The sequence below is a fragment of the Halichondria panicea genome, chromosome 2 (assembly GCF_963675165.1).
Source record: "Halichondria panicea chromosome 2, odHalPani1.1, whole genome shotgun sequence".
NCBI classification, from domain to species: domain Eukaryota; kingdom Metazoa; phylum Porifera; class Demospongiae; order Suberitida; family Halichondriidae; genus Halichondria; species Halichondria panicea.
Window position 1 is genome coordinate 5,469,771 of NC_087378.1, and position 25,724 is coordinate 5,495,494.

General features: G+C 40.1%; 4 protein-coding genes across 8 annotated transcripts in view; 3 read left to right on the forward strand and 1 right to left on the reverse strand.

Moving 5' to 3' along the window:
• Window positions 1–5,828, forward strand: part of LOC135331225 (uncharacterized) — a 55,424-nt gene extending 49,596 nt beyond the window's left edge. The window contains exons 109-114 of the mRNA XM_064526308.1: window positions 20–290; window positions 1,411–1,886; window positions 2,119–2,389; window positions 3,514–3,977; window positions 4,314–4,593; window positions 5,361–5,828. Of these exons, the coding sequence (XP_064382378.1) occupies window positions 20–290; window positions 1,411–1,886; window positions 2,119–2,389; window positions 3,514–3,977; window positions 4,314–4,593; window positions 5,361–5,525 (1,927 nt within the window). The 3' untranslated portion in view covers window positions 5,526–5,828. The remainder of the gene's footprint in view (window positions 1–19; window positions 291–1,410; window positions 1,887–2,118; window positions 2,390–3,513; window positions 3,978–4,313; window positions 4,594–5,360) is intronic.
• Window positions 5,829–6,637: 809 nt separating this feature from the next.
• LOC135331668 (DNA-directed DNA/RNA polymerase mu-like) lies at window positions 6,638–12,558 on the reverse strand. 3 transcript variants are annotated; one of them, XR_010393050.1, is made up of 15 exons: window positions 12,203–12,558; window positions 12,072–12,131; window positions 11,970–12,007; window positions 11,548–11,684; window positions 10,783–10,842; window positions 10,619–10,728; window positions 10,400–10,469; window positions 10,161–10,232; window positions 9,338–9,402; window positions 8,999–9,190; window positions 8,729–8,831; window positions 8,522–8,616; window positions 7,473–7,668; window positions 7,027–7,210; window positions 6,638–6,957 (listed from the first exon to the last, which is right to left on the reverse strand). XR_010393050.1 is itself a non-coding variant. In XM_064526899.1 (15 exons), exons 1-15 carry the CDS (start codon window positions 12,433–12,435, stop codon window positions 6,871–6,873), a joined length of 1,557 nt encoding a protein of 518 aa, XP_064382969.1. In that variant the 5' UTR covers window positions 12,436–12,558; the 3' UTR covers window positions 6,638–6,870. The 3 variants fall into 3 exon arrangements, 2 of the variants coding, with proteins under 2 accessions (XP_064382969.1, XP_064382967.1); XM_064526899.1 differs by having other exon boundaries at window positions 7,127–7,210; window positions 7,473–7,623; XM_064526897.1 differs by having other exon boundaries at window positions 7,127–7,210; window positions 12,203–12,556.
• A 611-nt stretch (window positions 12,559–13,169) lies between these two features.
• On the forward strand, window positions 13,170–16,478 carry LOC135331670 (ataxin-7-like protein 3). Its single transcript, XM_064526903.1, has 8 exons — window positions 13,170–13,513; window positions 14,246–14,437; window positions 14,497–14,716; window positions 14,768–14,886; window positions 15,984–16,045; window positions 16,100–16,136; window positions 16,194–16,219; window positions 16,273–16,478. The coding sequence occupies exons 1-8, from the start codon at window positions 13,377–13,379 to the stop codon at window positions 16,413–16,415; spliced, it is 936 nt and encodes a 311-aa protein (XP_064382973.1). The 5' UTR covers window positions 13,170–13,376; the 3' UTR covers window positions 16,416–16,478.
• A 30-nt stretch (window positions 16,479–16,508) lies between these two features.
• On the forward strand, window positions 16,509–20,092 carry LOC135331669 (DNA cross-link repair 1A protein-like). 3 transcript variants are annotated; one of them, XM_064526900.1, is made up of 10 exons: window positions 16,509–16,697; window positions 16,762–16,978; window positions 17,035–17,168; window positions 17,280–17,398; window positions 17,571–17,632; window positions 17,679–17,760; window positions 18,053–18,198; window positions 18,251–18,408; window positions 19,403–19,535; window positions 19,786–20,092. In XM_064526900.1, exons 1-10 carry the CDS (start codon window positions 16,509–16,511, stop codon window positions 19,992–19,994), a joined length of 1,449 nt encoding a protein of 482 aa, XP_064382970.1. In that variant the 3' UTR covers window positions 19,995–20,092. The 3 variants fall into 3 exon arrangements, with proteins under 3 accessions (XP_064382970.1, XP_064382971.1, XP_064382972.1); XM_064526901.1 differs by having other exon boundaries at window positions 18,371–18,408; XM_064526902.1 differs by lacking the exon at window positions 19,786–20,092 and having other exon boundaries at window positions 18,251–18,431; window positions 19,211–19,479.
• Window positions 20,093–25,724: the final 5,632 nt, after the last annotated feature.

The following is a 25,724-nucleotide window of genomic DNA, read 5'->3' on the forward strand; positions in this document are numbered from 1 at the left end:
TTTGTGTTTGTTGTTGTAGAGGAGACAAATTGAAAGCCCACGGACTTGATCCAAAGGAAATAAGTGAAGGTCCTGGAGGTGACACATCTCCAAAGAGCATAGATCGTCTGCTCACTGAAAATAAACAACAAGCAATAAAACCTAAGCATTTCGGAACTAGCAACAAACTTGTTGACAATAATGACCTCCTCCCAAGCACTCCGGCTGCTTCCCCATTGAACGTTTCCATAGTTACCCATGCGAGCAAAGGGGGAGGGGTTCAGCAACTGTATGATGAGAGAAACACCAGGGTGAGTGCTTTTTTATAATTATTCAGTCGAGCCTCGTAAGTTGCTTTTTGTATGCAGTTATCATGTCAAGTTTCAGCATTGTTATGTGCCTCGAGGTATAGCCGCACATGAAGACAGTAAAGCTGACTGTGTTTGTGTACCATATAGTGGGAGGGTATAAACTTTCGCGGAATGACCATTAGAAAGGTTTTCGCGGATTTAATGTTTGCGGATTAGCAGCCTTTCTTGCAGCATGCATGCATGCGATATTAAATTCATGGTTCGCGGTAGATGCTTGATCGGCGAAAACCATTTATACCCTCGAATTATACCCACTATAAATTGCAACGGCAAGCCAACTAACAGCGTTCATATAGGCTTCTAGCCACATTCTGATTTAACCTATTAGGTACTAATTTTAGCGAATTAGGGAATTTGTAATTAACACTAAATTATAATGAATCTCATAAAAAAAAACTTTTTTTACAGATAATGTACTTTTGAAAACCCCAAACTTTCCATTCAACCTCATCTTTGACAAAATGTGCTACAAATCCACTAAAATTTGTACCCTAAAACCAGAGAAAAATCTGAAAAACGCTAAAATTACTACATGTTTATAATAGTAACCTTAAGGTACTTACCTCGATAGTTTAGTGAAGGTTTGTTGCAGTCTCTTCAGAATCGTTCGTAGCATCGTTTGTCCGCACAACGTCTCTATTCGAAATTTGATTAAATCTCCCTCTTTTTCTATTTTGATTCTTCATTGGCAGGAAATACACATTACTAAACTTATCATCATCGATCTATGCTTTTCTCCTTGAATTTCTGCTTCCAGTAAGCTCTTCTTCATAACATTCTAAAATATGCCTCAAATCATTTAAGCACTCAGATGCTAGTGTGATTGATTCTACATGGCAGCCTTAGCAAACATAATATTATAGTAGCAGTAATAATCGCATCTTCTTTTGTATTCAGTTGATAACAGGTGCTCTAAGCCATATGGGTTCAGTCCAGCCTTTGTATAGAGTGATAGCATTTAACATATATGGCATACTCAAATTGGATGTTTCATACATCTAGCTCGTCCTTTTAGCCTTTTATTTTGTTTGAAACATGTGATTCATTTTTGTCTGTTCAGGTTGGACTCTCGATGCCAAGAAATACCCTCAGTCAGTCTCAAGCCAAAATCACATCTACCCATTCGGATGCCCCACAATCCAACACTGAACATGGAGATGAAACTGGTTCTGGGGATGACACTGATTCTGATAATTTCAATGATAGTGATACAGATGACACTAAAGTTGCATCTTCGGAGGTTGCCAAACGTTTGCCAGGGGATCTAGAACAAATAAAAAAAAACCAAATGGATCGGCATACTAAACGACATAGTCGCCGACTCTTGGGCAAGGAAGACGAGACAACCTATACCCCAGCACCATACCAGTCACGCTATCGCCAGTCCCCACACAAAAAAGATCAGAGCAGACGAGATGGCCGCAGTAAATGGAAAGGAGAACAGCTCCTCGACAGTAAGGTGACTGATTCACCCCTGCTGCAGGCTGACCCCAACCGCAGAAAGAAGAGAGAAAAACTACTGCCTAGGATTGACAGGTGAGAACTAGATTGTAATAATTATGCTTTAAAATGAATGTGTGATTTCATGTAGGCTCTATTTAGGATGGATTAGATAACTGTAGTTATAAGGTCAATGCATAAAAGAGTAGTTTTACCGGTCGTAAACTGGTCCCTTGTTATGTATTTTATCGAGTATAGTGCCTACCGTATATCGTATATTGTCCCTTGTTATGGATTGACAGAAGTTGTTTTGTGTTTGTTGTTGCAGAGGAGACAAATTGAAAGCCCGCGGACTTGATCCAAAGGAAATAAGTGAAGGTGCTGGAGGTGACACATCTCCAAAGAGCATAGATCGTCTGCTCACTGAAAATAAACAACAAGCAATAAAACCTAAGCATTTCGGAACTAGCAACAAACTTGTTGACAATAATGACCTCCTCCCAAGCACTCCGGCTGCTTCCCCATTGAACGTTTCCATAGTTACCCATGCGAGCAAAGGGGGAGGGATTCAGCAACTGTATGATGAGAGAAACACCAGAGTGAGTGCTTTTTTATAATTATTCAGTCGAGCCTCGTAAGTTGCTTTTTGTATGCAGTTATCATGTCAACTTTCAGCATTGTTATGTGCCTCGAGGTATAGCCGCACATGAAGACAGTAAAGCTGACTGTGTTTGTGTACCATATAGTGGGAGGGTATAAACTTTCGCGGAATGACCATTAGAAAGGTTTTCGCGGATTTAATGTTTGCGGATTAGCAGCCTTTCTTGCAGCATGCATGCATGCGATATTAAATTCATGGTTCGCGGTAGATGCTTGATCGGCGAAATACCCTCGAATTATACCCACTATAAATTGCAACGGCAAGCCAACTAACAGCGTTCATATAGGCTTCTAGCCACATTCTGATTTAACCTATTATAAACGGGTATACTAATTTTAGTGAATTAGGAAATTTGTAATTAACGCTAAATTATAATGAATCTCATAAAAAAAACTTTTTTTTCAGATAATGTACTTTTGAAAATCCCAAACTTTCCATTCAACCTCATCTTTGACAAAATATGCTACAAATTCACCAAAATTTGTACCCTAAAACCAGAGAAAAATCTAAAATTACTACATGTTTATAATAGTAACCTTAAGGTACTTACCTCGATAGTTTAGTGAAGGCTTGTTGCAGTCTCTTCAGAATCGTTCGTAGCATCGTTTGTCCGCACAACGTCTCTGTTCGAAATTTGACCATCAGTCTTTGTAGTCCCCCTTTTTCTATTTTGATTCTTCATTGGCAGGAAATACACATTACTAAACTTATAATTTTATCATCATCGATCTATGCTTCTCTCCTTGAATTTCTGCTTCCAGTAAGCTCTTCTTCATAACATTCTAAAATATGCCTCAAATCATTTAAGCACTCAGATGCTTGTGTGATTGATTCTACATGGCAGCCTTAGCAAACGTAATATTATAGTAGCAGTAATAATCGCATCTTCTTTTGTATTCAGTTGATAACAGGTGCTCTAAGCCATGGGTTCAGTCCAGCCTTTGTATAGAGTGATAGCATTTAACATATATGGCATACTCAAATTGGATGTTTCATACATCTAGCTTGTCCTTTTAGCCTTTTATTTTGTTTGAAATATGTGATTCATTTTTGTCTGTTCAGGTTGGACTCTCGATGCCAAGAAATACCCTCAGTCAGTCTCAAGCCAAAATCACATCTACCCATTTGGATGCCCCACAAACCAACACTGAACATGCGAATGAAACGGGTTCTGAGGATAACACTGGTTCTGATAATGATACAGATTACACAAAAGTTTCATCTTCGGAGGTTGCTAAACATTTGCCAAAACAAATCAATGAAGCCCCAATGGATCAGCATAACGAACGGCGTGCTCGCCGACTCTTGGGCAAGGAAGACAAGACAACCTATACCCCAGCACCATACCAGTCACTCTATCGTCAGTCGCCACACAAAATGGGGCGGAGCAGACGAGATGGCCGCAGTAGACGGAAAGAAGAACAGCTCCCCGATACTAAGGCGACTGATTCACCCCTGCTGCAGGTGACCTATGATGACCCCAAAAGCAGAAAGAAGAGAGAGAAACTACTGCCTATGATTCACAGGTGAGAACAGGGTTGTCATTCTTTTCACGTACGTTTGATTTGATACCTTACGTGGGTATATTTTCACAGGTATACAATTGTCGGCAATTTCACTGTTTAGCTCATTTTGCTAGTATTAAATTCTGCTAAAGTTGTGAAATTAATAGTGTTTCTAATTACTCGCAAGTGTTTTAATGAGATTCATTGCATTTTCCGATTATCTGTGAGTACAATTTTTTGCAATTTTGAAATAACATAATTGCTAGGTCCATTCGTATCGAGTATAGTTCCTACCGTATATCATATATTGTCCCTTATTATGGATTGACAGAAGCTGTTTTGTGTTTGTTGTTGCAGAGAAGACAAGTTGAAAGCCCATGGACTTGATCCAAAGGAAATAAGTGAAGCTGCTGGAGATGACACATCTCCAAAAATCATAGATCGTCTGCTCAGTGAAAACAAACAACAAGCAATGAAACCTAAACCTTCCAATGATTCCGAAATATATAGTAACACACTTGTTGACGATGATGACCTCCTCCCAAGCACTCCCGCTATTTCTATAGTAACCCACGCTAGTCAAGGGGGAGGGGTTCAGCAACTGTATGATGAGAGAAACACCAACATCACTACCAGGGTGAGTGCTGTTACATGTGTATTCAATGGAGATTCGTCAAGCCTCGTCTAAATCATGAACCTTTGATTTCTGTCTAAGTTTAATGTGTATGACCTTGCATGGGGCCCCTATTACAATCATGTATATATACGTATAATATAGTTTCAGCATTGTAATGCCTCAAGGCTTAACCAGAAAGCATACTGTGTGTGTTATTCAGTTGTTACTGCTCAACGATTAAATAAGGAAAGTACAGATTCTCTTTGTTGTGGTCAGCCACTGCATGTGTTTGAAGAGATTGAGAAGCTGCTGTGTGCATGCCATTTAATGGCAAGAAAGATTAGCAGTCTACTGCTCCGGCCCTCCCCCAAGCCATAGTAGTCTGGCCACCCTATTTAATTTGAACTTTACACTGGGCATGGAAATTAAGCTGTGTGTTTTCTTCAGAATCGTTTATAGCATCATCTGTTTTCACAAAAATCTATTAAGGTAACAGCCTTGCATTAAAGCGATAGTTAGCTACAAGAGTAAGAAAACAGCAGCAGCCATTGTGAACTCTGACCTCCGCAGATCTATACCCCTCTTTTAGTTGATAAAATTTACTAAAGTTCTGTTATTGAAATTCTGTCGCCATTAAGCTAGGATCCTAGCTCTTCCGTAATTAACACTTTTGTTTTGCTTCAAAGCATTATTGAGCACTCGGGCGTGCTTGTGTGAGATTACATGTACATGTATGGCACAGCCTCTTATTGCTGTAGTAGCAGCAGTAATGTGATGTTTTTTTGTAGGCAGAAGAAATCGTCAGAGGAAGTGGTGCGTTCAGTGTCAGAGAAAGTGGTACGTTGTCGGGAGAAAGAGACTACACCCGTCCTCAATCAGATGGAGTTCTCTCAATGAGTACAAGGCAACTCCCTTGCACGAAATGTTCGCTCAAATTAACTCACTTCCACTAAAAACAGAAAAGTACATAGTAAAAATAGTAAGGGCTATGTAGGTAGGCCTTGTATAATTATAGCTGCATATACGCTGTACTATATAGTGAACCGTCTCTTTCCCATGTTCATTGCATAATGGTTCCACTTAATTATAATGTTACTCCTACATGTAGCAGTTTATTTTTTTGTTATTTAACATTAATTTTGTTTGGGTTCTCGACCTATAGCTAGTGCTTGTTTTATTTACCTATCACATGTAAGTTGTGTCGTACCTCCTATTTAATATCTATTATCTGCAGCCATTGAATTTTCGACATCCTCTTTAGTATCAATTGTAGGAAATCATTTCCCACTCTTTTTCACCGATATCTACATGCCTCGATCCCCAGGCCGCACTTCTTCTAATCCGCTATAGCACTATGCGTGCTTGTTGCCCAGTGAGTGGGCAGATAAAAGCAATCCAGTGCTGTAACTGTATGTATAATAGCTCCCACCCAGTAACTCATTTGGTCCCTTTTATAGGCTACTTCCTTTTGCACTAATTGTGGGAAAGCAAAACTAAGAATTTACTATGGAATTATGCAAAACTAATGAATTCACTCAAAACACATGTCTTTGACAAAAAAAAGAGTTTGACGTCATTGGGCAACAATTTAGTTATTGGAGGTGCCCTCGTGCAACACACCAAATATTAGCCTCGATTCCAGGTCGATTAAAATAAGTATTTTAATGCGGCTTGGAATTTAGGCTAGCCAAATATTGCATGTTACACTCATGCTGGGAAATAACTAATACATGTGACTAAGGGCGTATAAAAGAAGCGAGGGCATGCAACTCACTATCTATCTAGTGCATGTAGTTAGCACTTCATGCAAATTCACACATTCCTCCGCCCACGTTTGAACTCTGCTCATTTGCTGTTGTATGCCCTCTCTTCTTTTATATATACGCCCTTGATGTGACACTGTTGTAATTATTATACATGACATAAATATAGTCTGCTCTAGCTGCCTTTGCCCTCCTACAACAGTGAGCAATTTTTTCCTTTTGTTACATTAATTATAGAACGATCTTGCTTTTTGGAGAGTGTGATTCTGGATTCTGCCTTCGCATGCAGCAAAATTAATTAATTAATGCAAAAATGTTCATAGTGATAATTTATACTGAATGATAGATAGAATTAGTTATGTAGCTTTGACACCTCACCGAGGCATCAGCACCTGCGGTGCTTTCATTGAACTAAAACAGGTAAAAATGCAGAAATATGGCTAGGCCTCTTTATATGATATAATGTACACCGTTTCTTTACAATTTTGTGACTCTGTATATGATTCTGTTGAAAGCTGATCTGAATCACGTACTCTCAGCAGTTTCTCTCCCATGGTTCTCTGTACTCCAGCTTCAGAAGGGAGAACACTTCCTTTTCCGTGGTAGCCACTAGAGATTTATTCTATGATCAAAATGAGCCATTATTAGATACATAAAAATTAATAGCGGCTGAGCAATCGTATCAACTCACCTGTGCAATATTATTGTTGAGTACATGATAACAAAAGCTGACCGCCATTTAGATATTGAGAATGAGGAAGTAATGACATCATAGTTATCAATCAACCCACCTGAGCAATATCATAGATACCGTGTGCATTCACTGTCATGTTTAACTCGTTGGCAGAGTAGCGTCTCAGGGATCGGTTGAATTGCTGTACAAGATTAAAAGCCAAGTAGTGTCAAATAGACTGATAAAATTACTTCAGCCCACCCACAGAGAGAGGCTAACATTCTGTGACAAAAGACGTACCCAAGAAGAAGGAAAAAGCAACAAATTACTAGTGCTACATTGTACCATCTTACGTAAATACATAATTGCCTCTAAACTGTACACGATACCAAGGGCGTATACTTCTCTGTATACGCCCTTGACAATACGGCGTAACAAATTTAATAATTCTATGACATGCGTACCTTTGAGCCTGTCCAACTGACTAGAGCGAATGGGTACTGTTCTGGAGGAGAAACAACAAAGTCCACTCGTTTCACAAGACATGGAGCTTTCCTCTCCTCATGTTCTTCAACATCATTGGTAGTGGTAGTAGTGTCACTAGAATGTGGCAATCTAAGTATGCAAAACGCTTTGTTCAGGTTGTCAAATTTCACTCGTCTGAAATAAAGACACAAAATACAATAGTGTAGGGTATGACAATTACAGTAAAACCTCCTGACCAACTCCGAAGAGTAACACCCACTATATAAAACGGCAACGAACTCAGGTCTGAATTAACATTTAAAAAGTTGCTTGGAAACAAGAAATCTGGCGAGAGCATAACTCTAATCCGTTCTAACATCATTCACATGCACATTTTTTGCGCAACGTTTTTTGGCTGGTAGCTTCCACTCAATTTGGTGGTTTTCCGGGCCAGTCCTAGCAATTTTTCACATTGCTGGTGATATGTTCAATTCCCTACATACAGTAAGTCATGCTGGGGGACAATTAAATTTTGACCGTGCATTTTGTGCAAGCTAGCTATGAGTATTGGCTGAATGTTGAGTGTTTCCTAATACATGCAGTGTTGAGCACAGGCATATGTACAGTCATAATTATGGTGACATGGAAGTGGTGATGTGGTGCTGGTATATGGACCTGGAACACAGTCTAGACATCTCCTATGTCAATTGTGATGCTGATGTAATAATAGCTGTACATGTTCATAACGTTGTACGGACTAGAGTTATGCTCTTGACGGATTCCCGCAAAATTAGTCATTAGATTCGAGATAGGGTTGTTTTTTTAGCTGTGGCTATTTTCTGAAATGAGGCCACCTTGCTATTCCGACCAAGCTGCACTGTCACAAGGGTAACTGGATTAACAAGAGTCTACTGTAACTGGGCGTGGCCCGGAACCCGTCAGGCCCGGCACCCGTTCTGACGGGTGCCGGGCCGTGCTCAGCTAAGTCTACTGTATCACATTTCAGCAAGAGGACTGCTGTGACTATCGACTGACAATATTAATTCACCGGTTCTTTCCCTGTGTTGGAGGGGTATGGAAATGGCCCATGCTCACATGTGCTATGTTTTTTCCACTAGTAACGTCAGAGTGAACTAGAACATCCTACGAGAGAAACAACAACTACTTTAATACAATACTAGCTCTCATTTGACTGTGCACAATAATATTAAGTGGTTCTGCTGAAATTCCCTAAGTGTCAAATGTGTGGTCTGACCTGCTTGCGTAGTTCGCTGAGCAGTATGGTCAACAGAGTGTCAGTAATTGTGTGGTCGGGATTTGTCAGTAGGAGATCTATGTCATGGCCATGAGCCTTTCCCCTGGATCAATTACACGTTCAATCAAAAGCATTCTTCTCCTGGTCTATTTAACACATTGCAACAAATCTGCATAGGTACATTATTTTACTGAGTCACAGTATGCACGCTTGCCTACCATAATTATTGGTACTCCAGTGGCTGCAATTCAAACATACAAACTCGTTCACCTTCGATATCCTCCTACAGCCTCCACACTGGTTCCAGAGGCACAGACATCGACCAGCCTCTGTACGTAGCCGGTTATCATCTCTGTCTCCTCTCTTGTCACTGGAACAGAAAGGTGCTCATAGTAAACAAGCCCTAACTTCTGGGTTTTGGTCAATTGGAGCTCCTTAGAGGTCTGAATATCGTTGATTGACCTTAAAAGAGAAAGGGAGAGACACAGCAGCAGTTGTGCTGATGTATTTCTCGTCAAGGGCATTATAGTACCGTACGTTATTCTTACTACATGTGAAAGCCAAACGTGTCCAGAGGTTAAATGTAATCTTCTTAGGTATATAGCTCACCTCAGACCTTTCTGGTACCACTTGTTGGCAGTAACAGAACCACAGCCATACACACTTGTGAACAGCTGTGTGTTAGAGGGAGGAAACATTACTCACAAATAATTATAGCTAACACAGCTGGCCTCAAAGAGATCATTGACCCGTCACCCCCGACTCCCACACTCCTATACTAGCTAGAAGTCAACTACAGCTGATAGAGAACAGTTAAGAAAAAACTGCTGTCAGGGTTTCCTACAGGGGGGGGGATTATGCCATAACACACTGTGTACGGCCTGGGTCACACCAATCAGACACCTTATTCATAACAACTATTTCAATAGTGAATCACAGGATGAACTTCTACTCCATTTCCTCTAATTCACTGCGATTCCAGAGCAATTTTTTTTCAAGTCAGGTGTCGCTGAGGTTGCCATTTTTTTTATGAGCTTTGTCTAGGAAAAGCTTTGCTCTATCAATGCAGTAGCCACAGGAATAGACACAGCTGCTTTATCTATCTAAGCTGACTCGTACCATTAAATCGTTTTAGCACCAGGCACATTAAATTGTCACCGCTGAATTAACAAAACTGTGTTACCGCTGCAAATTTTTCATTCCACGATACAATTTGTACTTCATGAAAACCCTAACTCTAACACTGACACCTCAGTTCCTAAGAATGCACCAGATGCGATATCAAACAGTCTAAAAAACAAAAATTTCCTGGGGGAGATTGCCCCCAACCCAACCCTGATGGCCATGTGCCTGAGCACACGGATATCCAGCTTGCCCCCTTATTTTTCTGAAATGTGCCCCCCTCCCCACCCTCCTGTCCATTGCTGCCTACCTCCATGCACTGAAACCACTCGCTTCTCCTACACTCTTCCACCTCTTGACACAAGCCGGTGCTGAGAATGTCCTGTACAGTATATAGGGTGTGTATTGAATACAAAACTGAATTCCACTACTCAAGACAATTACCGGTACAACAATTAATGCGGCCTTGTACACCCTAACACAATGATACACTATACTACATGTATATGTAATATTCAGCAGTGTGTGAATCAGATCATTGTGCCTTACCTGTATCACTTGACTGGAGTGCTTGCCTATTCTAGGCAGATGTGTGATTTGTCCAATGTCCACAACCTTCCTGCAATCACAAAGTAAGACTTCAGTGTACAGCCTCTCAAGAGTCTAGTATCGGTATTGGCAGTCTGCATGGTGCATTCACACACTAAGCAGGATAGAAAATAGTCTAGTGCTCAAAGTACAGTAACTTTACTCTCAATTTATATTCACCTTGGTAGCACCTTTAGAGTACAGGAAGCTTGTCTAAAGGCCAAAGCACGAGTGTCTCCCTCTTTGTGGTCCAAGTGCTGGTAGTACCTCTCAAGCAATTCAAGAGCATCCTATGTAGCAATACTGGGAGATTCACAAAAACTACTTCAGCAAATTCTACGTACCGTCAGTATGTGGTTATGATGTTCTAATAAAGTTGCTCTCTGGCATTCATACACCGATATCTGTGGTGGGTAAACACAACACAAATGAATGTTGAAAGCTGCGCTGTGCTAATGACTCTCGGCATGTTTTGCTTGGCTCAAAAAGTATAGGGTATACAGATGCTTTGTATAATGTTATGTTACGACAAAATATGATTGTGTTTGAATTTCATAAAATAATCTAGAGCGTTTATAGAAGAAGAGCTTAATGAAACAGGTCTGATGGCTTGATGAATAATTTTCAAAAAGGTCAATAAATAATTAAAAAGGGAAGTTAACACGCGTGGGCTTAAATGCGCATGCGCAGAAAAAAGGATGTGTCTGCAAAGGTTAAAGTTTGTAATGGTTGCTGCAGCTTCTGGCAGTACAACTTGCAGCTCTTTTGTGACTTTTGCAGCTAATAGCTAGCGCTTTAGCACAAGGTTTACTCATAACTTGAATAGAAACTTTGTGCAAGCAGATGATGCTAGGAACGGTTCTGAAGACACTGCAACAAGCCTTCACTGTAAGTAAAAATAGCCGTAATCGAGAACATAATTATAGCTTAGTTTGCCAATCATAATCCAAGAGAACGTGGCTAGAAGTCTGTTAGTTTTCGTCGCATTGTAACCGTTGAGCAGTTTACAGCTGGAACAGACGCACACACACACACAGTTAGCTTTACCTTATCCCTCGTGCGGCTACGCCTCGAGGCATAACTATATATACAGTAACTTCACCACGTACGGGGTCGTAGGTCGTTACTTTCTCAGCAGCTGTTCTTTGAACAGGAGTTGGTGGTGATATGACTTCCATACTCTTCTGCAGTCTATAGCGATCTGTAACTAGGACTGGCATGCCCTCCGCAAAAGAGGAGGTCAGCCCTGGAATGAGTGGAAATCAACTACATGTATAATCATACTGGAGCAAATGAAATCGAAGATCATCTTATTCACTCCTGTCCCAACTAAAGAGACTATCTCTACTTTGAAATAACTGTATTTCCTCGATTAAACACTGAGGCGTCACCTTCCTAATTCCATGGTGAGGGGTTTAGCATCCAGACACTTAAATCAAGTTCAGACATTAATTTTAATCGAGAAAATATGGTATGTGTCTAAAGAAGGAAGCCGCAAATCATAGCCATTATTAGTGGTTTCACAACTTACATTCTAGACCAATCACGTCAGCATTGGCTGGTATAACACTGTATCGTGAGAACAACAGGTACTCAATCAAAAATTAAAGGTAGGAGACTGAGAGATACACACCTCAGTACAGATGTTAATCGTTCAAAGGGCAGGGTTGTCACTACGTGGGTCACATCTTGGCTGAAATTAATAATTTAGAATGTCTACCAATGGTCTTCAATATTACGTCATGTCATGTGTCGCAATCATACCTGATGAAATTGGCTACAGAAAAGCCTTTCTTCTTGGCTATTTCTTTCAGATGGGACAAGTGACCAGAAGATATCTTCTTCTCTACAATGTATATCAGACACTTTGTGGGTTCTTCCGGTCTCTCTAGCTCTAGCTTCAATTTTTTCAGAGGAGGACTTGAAGTGGATGCTGAGTAGTCACTTTCTGAATAGTGGCAAGGATCATCTAGAACTGTATTTTTAACATTAGACATAAGGTATTAGTACAACCAGTAGGTTGTACCGTACGTACATAGGATTGACAGTGCTATGGTTATATCTGTTTTCCGAGTGTTTTCAAAATGGCTTGGGGTCAGAGGTGAAAGGTGGTCCGTTTACGCTCTTTACCAGAATAATGGAACGATCATTATTAACAGTGAATCGAATGTAAAAGAGGGAATGCCAGAATTAGAAGGGAGTGATAAGCCTGCACAACCAGGAAGTGGAATAAGAAGTACAAGAACGACCAGTGTATTTAGAGCTGTTAATTTTGAACTCTTTGCCACACCAGTGAGTTTTAATAGGCCTATAAAATCCCAAGATCAAATAACCATGTTCACCTGCAGAGAAGATCTGTAATGATACTGGGAGCTGTGTGTATGACTTTTTGTGCTGGATACCTCCTGCTTTTGAACAGCTCAACAGACCCTGTACTTGATCAGAAAACGTCTAGATCTAGATCTAGATGGGAAAACTGAATTAATTTATATATTATAGGCCTAGATCTATAATTGTTCGTATAATCGTCTAAGCATGATTCTAGCAACTATCATTCTGTTGATCCACATGTGCATATTAATTTTGATAGGTATATTTGCTTGCGCTTGCATACCATAGATATTCTCGAAGATCTATGATATAACTTGGCTTTTAAATGGTACCGTCATACACTTTTTAACTATTCACGGGCTGCAACCGACATCGGTTTACCAACAATGCCTGCAGGCTGCATTGGTCCTTTTGCTGTCAGTGGGATCAACCATAGACCAACTCACCCAAATTTTGACGTCATTCAGCCAGTGAAAATAAAACAACGCACGTGATCTGTCCAACCTTTATATGTACGCCTAATGACCTTTACCGTACCAGGTGTGACTAAAAAAAGAACAGGATCAGAGAAGCTACTGTATACTCTCATAGCACAAACACTTACAGGATGGATTTCTTTCGTCACACAGAGCTCCTTGAGGGTATTGTTAATCAACTTATAGACGAAGAAACGGTTGGAGTGTGCTTTGAGATGCATAGAGCTATCAAACTAGGCTATTACGACTTGTTATACCCCGAAGACAGGTTAAGTTTTGATTTTACAATAGAGTTTTATAGCACAATGCCCTGTACCATAACATTTTTTTTACAATCCCGATACCGTATAGCGCTTTATTTTCGAGGAGCTAAACATTTGGTGTTTTTCGCGGATTGACCTTGAAACTCCAAACCTCATGTCTTACTGTAGAGGTATGGTCATTGAACCTCAAGTATTAGCTCGTCAAAAATAAAGCGCTATACCCCAGTACAGTCTCAGTATGTTACCGTAATTGATGTAATTACAGCGCCACCATAATTTACATGTAAGTGTCACGTCAGCATCAGCACAATTTTCTAAGGTCCTAAAAAAGCGCCAACCGTTATTGGAATTAATTTTTTGGGGCGCTTATAAAAAGGCTTGTTTGAGACATCAAGACAATCATCCTGCATCTTTGACTTCCTTCACTTCTAAACAGTTGTCTAACTCATAGCTACAGTCAATGAATGTGTTGTTCACAAGTCACTCAGCTCTCAATGCTAGCAAGTGAAACTGTAGACCACACCCATTTTCTCTACAAATTCTATACTAGCTGTTGAACATAAGCGCCACCATAATTTAGGCGCCAGCTTGGGCTGAACGCAATTTTTTTGTGCTCTAAAGATGCGCCACTCAGAAGTGGAATTAAGGCGCTGTAATTACATCAATTACGGTACTCATTTGTAGCCGCCTTCGTCTCTACATTTGTTTAGTTGCTGCATGCCTTGTGTTGTATCCAGTGTGTATGAGAAGCAACCGATAATGGATGTTAAGGGATTGGATATTTTTGGCAATGCACCCCAAACAATGAAGAAGAATGAAGAGTGTTTGTGTCCAAACTGCTCACGTACACTGGGTGCTCAGAAATTCGCCCCTCATCTTGAGAAGTGCATGGGAATGGGAAGGAACAGTTCACGACTGGCAAATAAGAAGTCAGTACATGTAGTATTCTATGCTTGTAGTGTATCCAATTTTTTCACACCCTAAAAAGGCAAAAGACACCAACTAACGAGTCTGAACATGAACCATCAGATGACAATGAAGATGACTGGTCTTATCATACAGAGAAAATAGGTAAAAAGTTGAAAAAGGATAGAGTAGTAACCAATTCACCGCGAAGAGGAGCTACCAGTCGAGGTCCAGGGAGACCATCGAAGCAAGTAAGGGAACATGACGAAATGGCATCACTTGCTCAAATAAATCTAACAAAGGTGAGGGTTAAATGTCTTACTATAGTGAGACACTAGTCAGTTTTTATGCAGCCATCTCTGCAACAACATAATATGGCGTCCTTCTCAATTCTTCCCGTGGAGCACAAGCAATTGCTGTTTACTCAAATGTGTGGTGTGGTGTCCGAGCGAACTGGAAGAATGTGTACAAGGTATTATGGTATAATTATCAAGGGCTTATAAAAGAAGAGAGGGCAGGCATGCAATAGCAAAACAGCAGAATTCAAATCGTGGGCGGATAAATGTGCACGAATGTGCAACATTTCTATTTTGAGAACTAATCATTCATCTGCCCACAATTTGCTTGCTACGTGTACGACAGTGAGTTGTATGCCCTTGGACTGGGAAAGGGACTGGTCAGCTGCCGTGTTGAGAGAGTTGAGAATTGTCCCAGTGCATGAAAAATGTCACACTCACAAGAATGCAAACGGCATAAATAGTCATGTGCCACCGCCCACGTGTTAACTATTATACTGCACAAATATTATCGGCCTCGAGTATAAGTACATACTGGCAGTATGTTGTCGAGGCTAAAGTAAATCACCCACGCATTACACATTTTGTGCTAATTGCATTCCAACGGGATAACTCTCACACGACAGCTGGCCAGACCCTTTCTCCCCGAGATAAAGGGAGTAGTTTCCAGTCTAGCATGCCCTCTCTTCTTTTATACACCCTTGGTACCCTTGGTATGATACCATAGATAAAAGAGTTAAGGAAACGGATCACGTGCTCCCATAAGCTGCATATAAAATGCTTACACAAGATACACTAAGATACAGCCGTGTTTCGCTCCCTACCCCCGGGAAAACTACTTCTATGGCTGTTTTGGAAAATTCACCACAACTTCTATTTAATGTCCCTTTATATACTAGGTATCATTTGAAAAGAACAAACAAAGATTACTAGGAAGTAGCTAGAAGTACAGAAACATTGTGTTCACTATTTTAGGATGTTTCTGTACCTGCTACATGTAGATAAGTAGTGTACTGTGTGTCATAATTATAGCCTCAAATATCAAACAGAAGTGAAAGTTCAGCAGCAGGATTCTCACATTGACAGTAACACAATCACTTGTCTGTCTTTGGCCATTTTTTCCATGCACAGTAGACGGCCTCAATTAAACTGCGGAGTGCAATGCGGATAATTTTCGAGGCACTAAATGTATCCGATCCATTTCTCTCTTCTTTCTATCTATGATTATACTAGGAATGCACATGCAGCCTAGCATAATATAATATGTTTGCAGGTCCGTCAATTGTCCACAGCACACTGAAGAGCAGAGACAAGAAGTCAGATTACATCTTTTAGGTGCAGTGACCGCTTTTGTGTCCATATCTGCTTAAAAATCGAATAATGTTTCAGATGAAGGTCCTCCTTCAGCCAAAAGGTCAAGAGAAAGGTGAGTATGGAAACATTACCTTCAATAACATACTTCATCACACACAAACACACGTAGCTCTCACAAGTCTGGAGTTGATGAAGGTGAGGGAATATTCATTTTGCTTCCTTCCTCTCGTTCAAATCCTGTTTCACAGAATTAGATATTGAAGATCATTACAGATCACCCGGTGAAGTCAGTGTGAAGAAAGGCAAGAATAAATCAGGAAAGAAATCAAAGAAAGGGCATGGCAGTTCTGTCGTTTCCACATCAACTTTATTACACTCTAGTATGTTTTAGTCATTGTTGTGTATTTTATGTGTGATCCATCAATGAAGTGTGATTATAGTAATGACGACCACACCCAATCTTTGTTGGAACATATAAATTATAATGGCTAAAAAGTCTCAAGAATCTCATCCTTATCCTTCAAGTAATAGTATATCAGTGTATGATGTAATGGAGGATATGGAAACCATTCACAAGTATTTGCATAGAGGCGGTGGCCTCAGAAGGCAGACCACTCTGACATCTTTCATGTCAGTTGCAGATTGCTCAAATAGTAACCCCAAGGTGACACAGGTACAAAGAGGCTTAGCCTCTGATTTCTTGTAAGAGACTGAATGTAAAATGAGTCATATTCCAGGTTGACCCTCCAGCGTCTAGACGACACCCACATGGCATTGTATCAAGCCATCCTAGTAGCAGAAGCGAGTCTGCAGAATTTCCAAGCTATAAACGAGCTAACCAGGCAACTGGTCAGAGTGGTCATACTACAGCACGTGGGTGTAAAGAAGCATCACCTGTTAAAGAAACGACTGGTAGACCAAAACGGACCTGTCCATTCTATAAGAAATTACCAGGTAATACTACTTTATGCTGTGTGTAGTTGCACTGTACTTCATTCTTTCTATTCCAGGAACTGGGTTTACAGTAGATGCATTCAAATATGGCTCCATTCCAGGCTGCATTGGTTACTTCCTCAGTCACTTTCATGCTGACCATTATCAAGGGCTCAATAGGCAGTTTGAGGGTACACTGTACTGCTCAAAGGTAGCTACTGTTGATGTTGCTACACAGGCTTCATTCTAAATTCATTTAAGGACTATAAAAATCCCTGTTGCATTGTACACAAGAATTAAGCCATCAATGTTTCTTGCTCAGGTGACGGCTAATCTTGTCATTGAGCGGCTCAAGGTGGCTCCAACCAGTGTCCATGCTCTGACTTTGAATATACCACACTTTATTGAGGGAGTAGAGGTCACTCTATTGGATGCAAACCAGTAAGAATACCTTTACCAAAATAATTTATACCGGTTACGGGTAGTATTCAGTGCTGTTTATGAAAGGACCAGTGAAGTAGTACCAAGGGCGTATAAAATACACCCTTGGTTACTCTATGATTGTAGTACATGTGAATTTGAATATGAAAATATTGACTGTTGACTCTTTCAGCTGTCCAGGTGCTGTGCTGCTCTTATTTCAATTGTCATCTGGTGGGACATATCTTCACACAGGTTAGTGTCTACATATATGAATTCACCGACTTACTTCAATTTTCAGGTGATTTCCGTTTTTGCTCTTCCATGCTCTCCTACCCCCAATTGTTCGGTCTCACTATTAATGAGCTCTACTTGGATACAACGTATGTTGGTTAAATATATGTAGTGGCCGGTGCATACCGTATAGCGTGTAATTTTCGTGGGGCAAAATATTCGTGGTTTTCGTGGTTGGAGGTCTGACCACGAATATTTTACCCACGAATGAAGCGACCTTGCCTACCTTTACCTGCAGTGCAAGCTCCAACCACGAAAATATTACCCACGAAATGTCTCAATATTGCTGAACCACGAATATTTTGTCCCTTGAAAATTACCCGCTATACGGTATACATGTAGATGTCGCACATTGAATAACGCATTTATTGTCATCGTTAGGTACTGTGATCAAAAATATGATTTTCCCAAACAAGCGGAAGCTATTTCTTATGCAATGGAAAAATCGGTACAAGTTGTTTCAAAGAATCCCAATACTCTGATAGTGTGTGGCACATACACCATTGGCAAAGAAAAATTTTTCCAAGGTGAGTACTCACACCGTGAGTGTATCAATTGTTTACATCTTTTAAATATCAGCAATTGCTGAATCCCTTGCTTGTGAGGTGTATGTAAGTGCTGATAAGAAAGTTATTCTTGACTGTCTTGAGTCCAACTGGGTATCCCAGCATGTGCACACTGACAACTCGCACTCCTCAGGTCTCCATGTACTACCAATTGGAAAACTTAATTTCAAAGTGAGTGTTGATACATAGATTAGGTGTAGCCTCGATCCCAGGCCTTACTTTTTCTTGCTGTTGTCACTGTTCATCCATAAAAGACATAGTGCTAGTGAGGCAACAAAGAAAGAAATGGGCGTACAGTTAAGAAAAAGTAAGGCCTGGTTTGGGAAATCGCGTGATCCACAAGGATTTTTATGAACGTGGGCGATATGTAGCCCACAATCGTGACGTAAGGTATTCTCCCACGCATTCAGAGTTAATAAGACTGTACTGAGACAACCACCAAGCTGTGCTGCAAGTCAGATCAGAGAACCAGCGTGGCCAGCTCTGGTGGCAGTAGCTACCTGCTATATATGATAATGATGACTAACTTAAGCTATTCTTGATCTATACTAGCATGTAGAAAGACACAAGAAAAGGTAATAGTCTGATAGAATCTGAACACACAATCTAGACTAGTAGATCATCTAGCTAAGCCTAAGGTATAGCTAGCTATAGTGCTTGCAAACTTCCAGTTCCAAGTCCATGTCCAGCTTGCTGCAGGTAAAGTTTTATTAGTCATAGATATCTGCGTGGGCAGTCTAACATCTCTAGCTCAGCATGCCCACGCTCATTTTCACCCTTCTACCACCCTTCTACCCTAACGCGACTTCCCGATACAGGCTCTCCTTTTTCCTAACTCTACGTCTATTTCTTTCTTTATTCCTCCAATTAATACCGTATTTTATCTCATTGAACGATTAAGACAGTATTTTATCTTATTGAACGATTGTGATAAAGAACAGAAAAAGGAGAGCCTGTGTAGAGGCTAGATTAGGTGCTCATTGTAGTGACCTAGTTCACCTAGTTCCTGCTTCTGTGGTTAATTGTGGTACTATTGAGAAAATTTCCCTTTGTAGAGGTTCCGCTGTAGTTATAATTATTGCAGTGATCTCTGTACTGTTTTTAGCAGTGCACATTGTGATTGCATGTATGATTCTAGTTTGTTGTTGGGATTATAATTCTGCAGTATTTATTGTCTTATTTGGAGCAATTCGGTGACAAGTATACAGCAATTGTGGCATTCAAGCCAACCGGCTGGATGTACAGTGGAAGCTTGTCCTCAGTCAGGCCACAAACCAGTGGACCTATCTCAATATATGGTGAGGGACTAATAATCAGTGAAATAAGCTATAGTACTTCGTGTTTTTTCGGATCCAAATACTAATTTTGCTTGTGATTTATTTGCTTGTGATTTCATGTGGTGGTCAATTATTTATTGACTTATACTTACTCGTAATAATCATGATATACATAATAAAATAAACGTAACGTTTAACAAACGGTCACGTACATGTACATGCATGTATATACACAAGTGTTTCACACTTGACTGTAATTATCTTTACTTAGGTATCCCCTATAGTGAGCACAGCAGCTACACGGAACTGAGGGAGTTTGTTCAATATTTGAGGCCACTCAAGATCATACCAACTGTAGATAACGCTTCATCAAAGCGGAGAGAAGAAATGCAAAAGAACTTCAGAGAATGGTTAAGTGTACACAGTACAGTCCCTGCTAAGAAACAGACAACTTTGTTAGAGTCATTTAAAATCAAATAACTGTGCTTTAATTTGCAATAATTATATCTACGACTAAGGTCAGTTTATTACTGGAGTTTTTTTCTTGAATCTCAATTGATTTTCTCTCTTTCACCAGACTATTTTTACAACTTGAAAAAGCTGCACTATACCAGTTCCGGAGTGTTAGTCTAAAACTCTGTCTTCAATATGGTCAATGTCGTACCCTACTACCGTACTTATTCGATTTAAGACGACACTCCAAATGCAACACATTTGATCTTAGGCAATTTACTTACCTCTAAAAGTAGAGTAACTGTTGCGTTGACAATTATTTGTTGATGTCGCTTCCTATAAATGAGGTAAACATAATGTCAATTTCAGGTAAGTGGCCTGGAATCGAGGCTAGTTGAGAAACCTTGACCTACCTCCAATTAGATGCGACCCTAAATGTATATATGCGACACAATTAAAGACTTCATTCAACAAAAATGGCGATCTCTGCACGGCTCCATAATTAATTAAATTGCCTTAAATCGAATAAATACGGTACTGCTGTACTTGTGTACATGATTATAATTATACTGTATAGCGGGAAATGTTCGCTATTTGGCTCCATGCAGAGCCCTCTGCAGCAGAAATGTTCGTTGGTTCTAATATTCATGTTTCAATGCCAGGAAACCACACCCACCAATAGCTTTGCATGTGAAATACCGGTGCGTGGGAGTTTATCCCAGTTTTAAGAATCTTCTGTTTACTTTTACAGTGCATCCAGTCTAGAGAGTAGAATACCGTACAGCGGGAAATTTCGTGAGGTGTAATTTCGCGTTTTTCTAGGGTAGACAGAAGACACAAAAATTAAAACTGGGATAAACTCCCACGCACCAGTATTTCACATGCAAAGCTATTGATGGGTGTTGTTTTTTGGCATTAAAATGCGAATATTAGAACCCACGAACATTTCTGCTGCAGAGGGCTCTGGAGCCAAATAGCGAAAATGTCCTTTTTTTAGAACTCACGAACATTTCTGCTGAGGGCTCTAGGGCCAAATAGTGAACACTTGCAATTTCCCGCTATACGGTACCACAAATGTAAGATTGGAACATTTCTAAGAAATTGTGCTGCTACCATTGTGTAGGTGAATGAATAAGCTTATTCGAAAAGGTGTTATTGTGGGAAATCCATTTTGGTGAAAACGGAGGTGATCGTAAAAAAAAATGTGTGTAACATCAATTATCTCCGGAACTAAAGTCTTTCTGCAAAGTTTTCTTATCATAAGTTAGACAATTTATTTTGGATCTTAGCGTTAGCAAATCTCTCCCTAAAACCGAAACGGCACTAAAAACTAGCAATTTTGTGCACTGCGAAGGATGTGTTGATATGTAAACATTGCACAAGTCAAGATAGCCAATTTGAAACTATGTATCTATATAGATGTTGTGACAAAATCCCAAACCTTAGCCGGAAACTGTGGGTCTTTTCTCTCCCTAACCCTACTATTATGTTGCCATGGAACAATTTCTTTATTATTATTCTAAGGAATTGCATGTCTTTGATGCTTTGTCAACTAATAGAGCTAACCGTACCATATATAGCACTCCCTTTGCTTTGTTCATTATTATCGTGCAGGAGAGAGGGGGCCTAATCTCACAGTGGGGGCCCTGGAATTTTAACAGAATGGACCCCCTGGGGGCTACTGTATAGGCCCAGGGGTACACATTTTTAAGGTCCTGGGGGTGTAAACATGGGGGCCCAACATTTATGACACCGGTGTAGAAGCGATATAATTATGGGGCTCCCCCTCTTTTGGGGGCCCGGGCCCTAAAACGCAATAGCGATTTGAGGCCCCTATTTCTATAGCGTGATAATTATTTTATTATACACTATAATAATGCTGCAGTGCAGCGCAATAATAATTTTCTTATACACTATAATAATGCTGCAGTGCAACAACCAAAGAGAGTAGATTTTTTTTACATTTTGTTGCAAGCAAAGGTGCATGATTTGAGTGCAGGTACTGAAAGTTCAACTATTGGCGCTTCCATTGGACCACCACCTAGGATACTAGTAAGTTCTGAGAAATACTGCATTTTGTTGTTTTTTGGTGGCAAATAATTATGTTAGGAATACAACTTTCGAGTTTATGTTACTGATTAGAGGAGCGTGTACTACAATAGTGTACATGTACTTTTCAAAGTTGATTTTGCTACTTTTGCTGACATAAGCAATGATATTCCCTGATTTGTATGACGTTTTAATAATTATTAATGTCATAATTCAAGGAGGGTATTTTTATGGGGTGCCGTTTGTGTCAAAATGCTAATTTTATCCACTTATGCAGAAGTGCACTGACTTATACACAAGTGCATAGATTTATACACAAGTGCACTGACTTATGCACAAGTGCACAGACTTATACACAAGTGCATAGATTTATACACAAGTGCACTGACTTATGCACAAGTGCACAGACTTATACGCAAGTGCATCGACTTATACACAAGTGCACTGACTTATACATATAACCTGACTTGTATATGTCAAGTACTTTCACTTATGCACAAGTATGCTGACTTATACACAAGTGCACTGACTTATGCAGAAGTGCACAGACTTATTGATCGACCTTTGACCTGTACATGTGATGCTTCTACAATGAATTCTATGTAGTATAGCTCTGAAGCAATCCGTGTTTCGCCTCTAACCTGGGAACTTGTAATAAGTTTCCCGGGAAACATCATATTTGATGTTTAGCAGCAAAACTGCTCGTGGACTTTTTACAGACAGCAAAACAATTCTCATGAATAATTCATGTTTAGACTCTCACGTTAGCCGATTAAAATCGTGGGGAAACACAGATGGTACTTCGAGGGTACTTTAATTTTCAATCTTTCTTCTCTTCCAGAGGAGTGTCAAAAGGTCACAAATTAAAACACCATGTGGGCTTATATGTTTTACATGTAAAACTGAGTTTACCCTCCACCCCTGGGTTTATACACATCACTAGCTTGATCCTCTAAAGTTATAATCATCAGTTGAGCTATCGCGCCCCAGACGAACCAGCTTGAGAGAAGATATCATTGCAACCTTTGACTTTTAATTGCATTCTTCGAAACCACAAGATATGCCTTCTGTACCTTAGCCTCGATCCCAGCCCCTCTCACCAATTGAAAGCGGCCTGGAATCGAGGCTATCTGTACCTAGGGTATATTTTTGAGGGTTTGCTGCACTGGATATAGCCTCTACACAGGCTCTCCTTTTTCTGTTCTTTATCACAATCGTTCAATAAGATAAAATACTGTCTTAATCGTTCAATGAGATAAAATACGGTATTAATTGGAGGAATAAAGAAAGAAATAGACGTAGAGTTAGGAAAAAGGAGAGCCTGTATCGGGAAGTCGCGTGAGGGTAGAAGGGTGGTAGAAGGGTGAAAATGAGCGTGGGCATGCTGAGCTAGAGATGTTGGACTGCCCACGCAGATATCTATGACTAATAAAACTTTACCTGCAGCAAGCTGGACATGGACTTGGAACTGGAAGTTTGCAAGCACTATAGCTAGCTATACCTTAGGCTTAGCTAGATGATCTACTAGTCTAGATTGTGTGTTCAGATTCTATCAGACTATTACCTTTTCTTGTGTCTTTCTACATGCTAGTATAGATCAAGAATAGCTTAAGTTAGTCATCATTATCATATATAGCAGGTAGCTACTGCCACCAGAGCTGGCCACGCTGGTTCTCTGATCTGACTTGCAGCACAGCTTGGTGGTTGTCTCAGTACAGTCTTATTAACTCTGAATGCGTGGGAGAATACCTTACGTCACGATTGTGGGCTACATATCGCCCACGTTCATAAAAATCCTTGTGGATCACGCGATTTCCCAAACCAGGCCTTACTTTTTCTTAACTGTACGCCCATTTCTTTCTTTGTTGCCTCACTAGCACTATGTCTTTTATGGATGAACAGTGACAACAGCAAGAAAAAGTAAGGCCTGGGATCGAGGCTACACTGGATATAGATCTAGGTATAATATTTATGCCTCGGTGCGCATGCGCAAGCGAGGTATACGGTAGTGTGTTTGTGTGTCTGTGTGTGTCTGTGTGTCTGTGTAGACCGCTACAGCTGCTCAAGGATGAATCAAGTGCAAGTAAGAGTTTCTATAGGCTTCTAGTCTTGTTTACTTGGATTTTAATTCGTGGATTTGCAAAATAATGCTTCGTTCTCGAGTTATGCCTAGTTTTGCTTACTTGGAATGCCATTGCAGCCTTTTCAGAAGAGTCCGTAGCAAAACTTGTTCACCGAGTGTTACTACTCTACTTAGTAGTTAGCTCTGCACTAGAACGCTAGCTGCAAGAGTGAGCAGAGAGCTGCAAGGCTCTGCTGACTTGCAGCCATTAGACTTGAACTTTTGGCATCGATCGTTTCAACAATCATGGTTGATCATTACCCACTATTCGCATGCAGCAAAATAAAAGATGTTCATGATGATCAATGTGTGTATAAAAGCTAGTTTTTATGTTATGTAGCTTTGGCACCTCCACCGAGGCATCAGCACCCGCGGTGCTTTCATATAGCAAGCTTTCCAAGCAGGCAAATAAACGATCAAGAGCAACAGAAGTGGTAGCTGCTATATCCAAGCAAAGGTCAAGAACCCATGACAAGATGTTTAAAGTGACCCTGTTAACCTAGGCTTACCTCCTCTGCTTCTCTTCATTGAAATTTTCGACGCATCAAAATTTCGCACTTTCTGCACTCGTGCGCATAAATTTTCATCCGTTATTATGGGGGGTGATCAGTGCCAAAACCTCCAGCTCTTTTTATTTAGCACTAAAATCATTTGCATAGTGAAGTTCTACATACAAATGATGCGCTCTCTCTAATTTGCATGGTGAAGTTCTACATACAAATGATACTCTCATTTGCATGGGGAAGTTCTACATACAAATGATACTCTCATTTGCATGGTGAAGCTCTACATACAAATGATACTCTCGCATTTGCATAGTTAATTTGCTAAACTAGAAACTACTCCCCTTTTCACCTAAGAAAAGGCTCAGGGGAGAGAGTAATCTTTTTTAACTCCGTTATTGGACATGCCCACTTATGTGACCAAAAAGGATTGCCACATGAGCGGGAGTGTCCAACACGTAGTTGATAATGTTAATTAAAATGTCCGCTATACTAATTGTGTCCTCCTTCAATATGCCACTATAAATTTACAGTTGTCCTATAGGGGCATGCGTGAAGAATGTCACGCTCCCACAATGTTAACGTCCTAACAACTTGCATGCTACCACTCACACATGAATTGTACTATTTCTGCTGGGATCAAAGCTGAATAATTATGTAGTTATAGTGGTTTGTTCTAATTGTATTCCAACCTTCCCTTTTTCATCCGAGCCCTTCCTTATATATGAAAAAGGGAGTGGTTTCAAGTCAATGCAAATATATATGAGAGTGTCATTGTAAAACTAACAAAGCTTATCATTTGCCATGCAGGGTTATTTGTATGTAGAACTTCTCATTTGTATGTAGAACTTTCATCGTATGTAGAACTTCACCATGCAAATAAGAGTACCATTTATATGTAGAACTTCACCGTGCAAATAAGAGTATCATTTGTATGTAGAACTTCACCATGCAAATAAGAGTACCATTTATATGTAGAGCTTCACCATGCAAATAAGAGTATCATTTGTATGTAGAAAATCACCATGCAAATAAGAGTATCATTTGTATGTAGAAAATCACCATGCAAATAAGAGAGAGCGT